The sequence below is a fragment of the Oxyura jamaicensis genome, chromosome 26 (genome assembly GCF_011077185.1).
Source record: "Oxyura jamaicensis isolate SHBP4307 breed ruddy duck chromosome 26, BPBGC_Ojam_1.0, whole genome shotgun sequence".
In the NCBI taxonomy this organism is placed as follows: domain Eukaryota; kingdom Metazoa; phylum Chordata; class Aves; order Anseriformes; family Anatidae; genus Oxyura; species Oxyura jamaicensis.
Window position 1 is genome coordinate 548,534 of NC_048918.1, and position 6,520 is coordinate 555,053.

General features: G+C 68.2%; 2 protein-coding genes across 4 annotated transcripts in view; both read right to left on the bottom strand.

The window, feature by feature from the left end:
- The window catches only part of LOC118178393 (glutathione S-transferase 2-like), a 15,800-nt gene that overhangs the window by 1,753 nt on the left and 7,527 nt on the right, over window positions 1-6,520 (bottom strand). The gene's annotated exons all lie outside the window — the stretch shown is intronic.
- AMPD2 (adenosine monophosphate deaminase 2) overlaps window positions 577-6,520 on the bottom strand; it is a 6,737-nt gene continuing 793 nt past the window's right edge. For 2 of the 3 annotated variants that reach the window (XM_035346872.1, XM_035346870.1), the window contains exons 2-18: window positions 5,833-5,963; window positions 5,307-5,437; window positions 4,937-5,005; window positions 4,282-4,393; window positions 4,002-4,188; window positions 3,762-3,903; window positions 3,545-3,634; window positions 3,175-3,304; window positions 2,899-3,093; window positions 2,585-2,716; window positions 2,320-2,483; window positions 2,065-2,191; window positions 1,768-1,931; window positions 1,563-1,683; window positions 1,294-1,467; window positions 978-1,088; window positions 577-888 (exon numbers count right to left, since the gene is read on the bottom strand). In XM_035346872.1, the coding sequence (XP_035202763.1) occupies window positions 673-888; window positions 978-1,088; window positions 1,294-1,467; window positions 1,563-1,683; window positions 1,768-1,931; window positions 2,065-2,191; window positions 2,320-2,483; window positions 2,585-2,716; window positions 2,899-3,093; window positions 3,175-3,304; window positions 3,545-3,634; window positions 3,762-3,903; window positions 4,002-4,188; window positions 4,282-4,393; window positions 4,937-5,005; window positions 5,307-5,437; window positions 5,833-5,862 (2,295 nt within the window). In that variant the 5' untranslated portion in view covers window positions 5,863-5,963 and the 3' untranslated portion in view covers window positions 577-672. The remainder of the gene's footprint in view (window positions 889-977; window positions 1,089-1,293; window positions 1,468-1,562; window positions 1,684-1,767; window positions 1,932-2,064; window positions 2,192-2,319; window positions 2,484-2,584; window positions 2,717-2,898; window positions 3,094-3,174; window positions 3,305-3,544; window positions 3,635-3,761; window positions 3,904-4,001; window positions 4,189-4,281; window positions 4,394-4,936; window positions 5,006-5,306; window positions 5,438-5,832; window positions 5,964-6,520) is intronic. The other variant, XM_035346871.1, reaches the window with a different exon arrangement.

Below are 6,520 nucleotides of genomic sequence, written 5' to 3' on the forward strand. Positions count from 1 at the left end.
ACGGGGCTGCTCCGTCCCAAGTATCCCCCCCCCCACCCCATGCCCCCAGCGTGGGATGGGGGGGGGATACTTGGGACGGAGCAGCCCCGTATGGCCCCGAGCCCCCCGGCAGGGCAGGGGATGGGGGCAGGCAGTGCCCCAGCCCCACGCCTCCCTCCGGGCGTCCCCTGGGCCGCCAGGTCCCCAGCGGGACCAGGGCACAGCGTGGGTGAGGGGCTGGGGTGGGTGCTGCACCCAGCCTGTCCCCACGGCCCCTCGTGGCAGGGCGAGAAAGGACGGAGATTTGGGCAGGCCCTTCACGAGCATCAGGACCCCGCCTGGGCGCTGGGGGGGCCCCGCATGGCATCCCCGCACCCGGCACCGGCAGCCCCCAGCCCGGCACTGGGAGGTGAAGCCAGGGTCCCCAGCAGGTCCCTGCCCACGTCACCCCCCCAGAGCCTGGCCCCAGCAGGGTCCAACCACGCTGAGAGAAAGCAGTGGAAAATAACCAAGAAGGCACACACAAAAAAAAGAAACACAAAACACTACCAAGAGAAGGGAGCAAAGCCCCCAGAGCGGAGGCACTGGCACAGCCCTGGGGACAGCGGGGGGGGGGGGGGGCAGCCCAGGGCACTGGGCAGCAGGAGGGGAGCAGCAGCGGCCAGGGGGGACACGGGGCCGGGAGCGGGGGGCTCAGCGGGGGGGCAGAGCGGAGGTGATGGTGAGCGCGTCCTCCTCCTGGATGGTCTCCAGCTCCTCGCTCTGCACCGCCTGCGTGATGAGCGTCAGCTCCTGGCACAGCGTCTCGAAGCGGTAGCTGACGCGGATGTCGGGGACGTTGGTGCGGCGGATGTCATTGCCCTCCGGCCCCTCCTTCAGGTAGTGGGGGCCCAGCCAGTAGCTCTTCACCTGGGGGCAGAGCAAGGGGAGGCTCCTGCAGCCGCCCGCCCCCTCCCCGCGGAGATCGGGGGTCCTGGGGGGGCCAGGGGCAGCGGTACCTTGTGGGAGAAGCCGCTCATGAGGACGCTGTTGCGGGCCAGCTCGCACATGTCGCAGGAGCTCAGCTTCCAGACTTGCGTGGCGATGCTGTACTCCTCCATCAGCGGCTCCTGGGGGGCACAGCCTCAGCACCCACCCACCCAAAGAGGATGGGGGGGGGCAGCTTCTCCCACCCGCCCTGCACCTCCAGCACCCTCCGCAGCCCACTGCCCTTTTCTTCCTCCAGGCCCCCACCAACCCCGTCCCGTGGCCATGGTGGCTGCCCCACGGGGGTCCTGGGGGGGCGGGGTCCCGTGGTCCCCCCCAGCAGCTCACCTTGGTGAAGTGGAACTGGAGGGGGTCGTCGGTGGAGAGGGAGACCATGAGCCCCCGCGAGAGGTACTCGGGCAGGGGGTTGCGGTGGTAGCTGAGGAAGAGGCTGTTGTTGCTCAGCGGGGACATGGCGATGCCGATCTGCGCCAGGTAGTACAGGTACTGCAGCACGGGGGCCTGGGGGGCACAGTGGGGTGGGGGGGGCACAGCGGGGTCAGGGGGGGCCCAGCCGTGCACCCCAGCCCCCCCCAGCATCCCCCCGGCCCGCTCACCTTGCGGAGCAGCAAGCCGTGCGAGATGTTCTCCGACACCATGAAGCCCGAGACGAGGTGGTGGATGGGGCCGGCCTCGCCACAGTGCGGGCGCAGCACGAAGGTGTGGAACCCGCGTTTCCTGCCACGGGGGGACAACCGTCAGCGCCCGCCCCCCGCCGAGACCCCCCCCCCCCCCCGAGCACCCCCAGGCGCGGGGCCTTACCGCCGGAGGTGGTTGAGCACCGTCATGTTGGCGTACATGTAGTACAGGTAGTAGGAGTAGGGCGGGTTGTCCTCCTCCACCCAGTTCCCTGGCAGGGGGCTGTCCAGGTTGAAGATGTGGTGCTCGGGCTTGGACTCATCATCCACGCTGTCGAAGCCGTCCACCTGCAGGTGAGACGCCGCCGGGGTCACCCCTCCACCAAGGACGCCCACCCCAGAGCCGTGAGGAAGGGAGGGAGCGGGTCCCGGCTGGGGGTGCACCGGTGGCCCCCGGCCCCCCGCAGGAGGCGGCGCTCACGTGCTCCAGGAAGAGGTGCAGCTCGGGGTGCTGGGCAGGGTGGATGGTGGCCTCGTAGAGGGGCAGGAAGATGTTCTCCAGCATCTCCTGGAAGTTGGCTAACTGCTTCTTCGTCCGGTAGACATCGCTGCTCGGGGACGGCCGACGGTCAGAGCCCGGTGCCCCGTCCCGGCCCCGCCAGCCAGCGGCTGGGTGTTCCCGGTCCCCCCCCCCAGGACATGGCCCAGGTGGGGGCGGCTGCCCCCCGGCACTCACAAGAGCCGGGGCACCTGCACAAGCCAGCGGACGTTGTTGGAGTGGACGCGGTGGTTGACGGCCCAGCAGGCCAGCTTGTCCCACTCATCCCGGGAGCGGCCGTAGATGGAGAGCCGCAGCTCGGCGTTTTGGTACTTGCTCTCCTCCAGGTCGGACATCACCTCCTGCCAGGGAGGGGGAAGCGTCACCCTTCGGCCACCAGGGACGGGGACAGGGGTGGCATTGCCACTGCGAGCACCGGAGGGAGGGAGACACGGGGCCTCACCTTGATGATGTGGGCGAAGTACTTCCCCGAGACGCGGTTGTCCGTCTTGATGAAGATCTCCCGCAGGATGGACTCGCCGATGGGGTTGTACTTGGCATTGAACTTGTCGAAGCGGTGGAAGGTGTTGCGGTCCTGGCATGGGGGCACAGACGTGAGCTGAGGCTCCCCAGCCCCCTGGAGCCACCAAAACATCCCCATCCAGAGCTTTGGGCACCCCCACCCCACCATGGGACACCCCCGGAGATCTCCCACCCCGGCCAGAGACGAGCTGGAGGCCCTGCTCATCTCCAAGATTTGGGGATGTTTCCCCGTACCGCGTGGACGTCCAGAGTGTCCACGCTGAGGTCGTAGGCCGTGAGGTTCATGGTCTCAAAGACCTCCTTGAGCGTCTGCTCCTTGCCCTTCTCCACGTGGACGATTTCATCCAGGTGCTTCTTCATGGCCCGCTTGATGAAGCGCAGGAGATGCTTCTGGTTCATGCAGGACGAGGCGTGGATGTGAGTGTCCACCTGCAAGCCAGAAGCGATGCTCAGCCCCGAGAGCCGCCGGGTGCTCCCTGCCCGAGCCAGGACCCCACCACACGCCAGTACCTTGCGGATGTTGTAGAAGTCGCGGTGGGGCACCTTCTTCTGGGCCGCCAGCTCCTTCATCTCGTTGAGCAGGACGTGCATCTGGAACTTGGAGCTCAGGTACTGCAGCCGGCGGTAGCAGAAGGATTTGCTGCCCGAGGCAGGGAGGGGGCATCAGTTTTGGGGAGAGAAGGGAGAAAATCCATCCCCGAAAGGCTGGTGCCCACCAGGAGGAGGGGACGCGGCTCTGGACTCTGGGGCCCCCCACCCCCTGCATGGTGACCACGAGCCAGGACAGACGCGGGAGCTGCACCAGGACCAGGTGCCACAGCCACGTCCCCCAGAGCTGTCCCCAAGGTGCCCACCCCCACGGCGGGGCCCTTCTCCTCACATGGGCCCGTTGATGATCAAAGCCATGAGGAAATTCATGTCGGCGATGAACTCCTGCAGGTCGGGGTACGGCAGGTCCAGCTCCGTGCTCCTGCCGGGCACAGAGACGGTGCAGTGGGTCGGGGGGGGGGGGGGCTGTGGCACACGTCCCCCCGTCCCCAGCCACCCACCGCAGCCCCTCGCCCAGCCCATCGCAGCGGCGAGCCTCCCCCCCTCACTTGTCGGTGGGGTCCTGCTTGGTGTAGACGTGCACCACGCCATCCACCATCTTCAGCCCGAAGCCCAGGTCGGCCGGCATGGTCTGGGGGTCCCACTTCTCGTAGGGGTGCTGCTCCGCGAACGGGGGGTGCACGGGGGCATCTGTGGCCAGGAGAGACCCCACGGTCACGCACCAGACGTCCCCATCACCCACCAGCGTCCCCATCCCCAGCGTGGGGACCCTCCTGTCCCACGCTCACCGGCGGCCACGGGGGTCTCGGGCACCTCCTCGTAGCCGCGGGTCTCCAGGGGCTTCTCGGAGAGCTCCTGCAGGTAGCGGGCGGTGGTTTTGCAGAAGCTCTGCAGCGACAGCCCCATGTACTTCTCCCGCAGGAACAGCGCCTTCACCACGCTCTTGGCCGCGTCCAGCAGGTCCGTGAAGGGCACCTGGGAAGGGACACAAAAACAAGGTGGGGGGGATTTCACCCCAAAACCTCCCGTGGGTGCTGAAGGTGCCCCTGGTGGGGGGCAGAGGCTCACCCCGCACTTCTCCTCCCCGGAGATGGTGACGCGCTGGAACTCCCGCTCCAGCAGCGCGTCACGGTCCTTGGGGACGTGGTCCACCAGGTCCTCGCTCTGCTCCTTGAAGAGCCTGCGGGCACGGCCAGCGGCCGGTGAGACGGGGACACGGCCTCGCGCCCCCCCCCCCGGGGGGCTGCACCCGGCCCCCGGTGGCAGGAAGGTGGTGGCGTCCCCAGGCGTGCCACCGCCGGGTGCGGGCAGCCGGGTGCCACATCCCGGTTGGTGGCAGTTGTCCCCCCCCCTCCACCCCGCTATGCCCAGACGCATCCCCCAGCCCCACAGGAGCACAACGAAAAGTGGGGGGGGGACAGAGAACGAAACAACTCGTGACAGAGACAACTCCCAAGCGGAGACAGGAGGGAGGGGACACGCAGCGCCGGGGGGGTGACAGGGCCAGGCTGGGGACAGATCTGCCCCATGCCACCAGCACGGACCCCAGTTCACCCCAAATCCCCCATCCCTAAACCCCCCCCGGGCGCATTAACCCCTTCACTGCCAGCCTTGGCAGCAGGGCTGGGGGCACCTCTCGGCTCTGTGTTTGGGGAGCGGTGGGGGGGCCAGAGTGGGGCTGGGGGGACCCCGAGCCCCCGGTGTCACCGAGCCAAACACTCACTGTAAGTCCGCAGCACTGTCAACTTTCAGGAAGTCCTGTTTGGCTCTGAGCAAAATGTCGGGCTCGAGTCTGGGGACAGCGGAGGGGACAGCCGGGAGGGGACAGCCAGGAGGAGAGAGGGGCCAGGGCGTTGGGGAGGGGGAGAGAAAACACCCCATTAATGCCCAACCCAACAAAACCACACAGAAACCAGAAAAAAAAAAAAAAAGAAAGAAAAATAAGACAGCAAGCGCAACACCCACGGGAGAGGAGAGGACACAGAGCTGGCACAGAGGACTGACAGCCCCCAGAGCAGGGCCGGGGTGCCCGCGGTACCCAGGGCGGTGGCTGTCCCCGTGTGGGGACCTGTCCCAGGGGGACCCCGGCTTACTTCACGTCCTGGCTGATCTGGCGCTCCAGGCGCTGCCGCCGCTCCTCCAGCTGCTCGATGGGGCTCTCCTCGGGGAACTCGTAGGGTGCCGTCCGCATCTCGCTCTCGGCCAGCGAGCGGCAGAACAGCTCCTGCGGGCCCACCGCTGCCGTGAGCTGCGCCGGGTCTCAGCCCGCACCCAGCCCTGCCACCAGCCCTGCCCTCCGCCCGTGCTATGAGCTGCGTTCAGCCTCAGCCCACAGCACGGGGACACCGAGGAGGCCACGCTGTCGGGCTGGGGGGACGCAACCTCAGGGGTGGAAGGGGAACAGCCGCGGGGTTCCCCCCCAGCCCCGACCCACTGCAGAGCCCTGAGTGGGGGACACGGGTTTGGCATCAATCGGGTGCATGGGGTCCCTCCCTGCCACCGCGGCCCCTCCGCGGGCAGGGGGATGGACGCCAGGCTGTTGCTGCGTCCCGGGGGAAAGGAGAGGTGAAGCCCCCCCAGTCTGAGACCTGGCAAGCCTGGGGTGCAGGGAGGACCCACCTCAGCGATCTCCTTGTATTTGCCATCCATGGAGGTGCGCAGGTCGACAGGGAAGTGCTTCAGGCAGTGGGGTGTCCCGGGCAGGGAGCGCGCCGACTGCAGGGGCCGGGACCCCGGCCCCCCCCGCAACTCTGCAGGCACAGGCACAGCGTGAGCATGGAGTGGGGGGCTGCCTGTGCCCCGCGCCCAGGCAGGGAGGCGTTATCCAGCCCCCCCCAGCCCCCTGCAACTGGGATCCTGGTCCCACAGTGGTGGGGGAGAAACTGAGGCAGCGCAAGGGTAGGAGCTCCCTCGTCACCCGTCAGGGGACGTAACGAGCCAGCATCGTTAGTGAGAGAGGGGCTGAGGGACGGTGCCAGGACCCCCCGGGGCACTGCCACGGGTGCCCACACGGGTTGGGTCACCACGCTCCGTCCCTCGTCAGGCACTGGTGGCAGATCGGGTGCCCGTGTCACCCCATGCATCACCCCACGGCACCGTGGGCTTGTCCGGTGCCACCCAGCGAGCCCTGTGCTGCCGGGACATGCCCGGCGCCCTGTGCCACCTGCAACACCGCTGTCACCCTGTGCCACCGCCACCAGGACGTGCCCAGCACCTTGTGCCACCCGAGTCCGAGAACAGCCCCGACAGCCCCCCTGAGCCCCCCCCCGTGAGCATCCCACCAGCGGGGTGCCATCCATCACCTGCC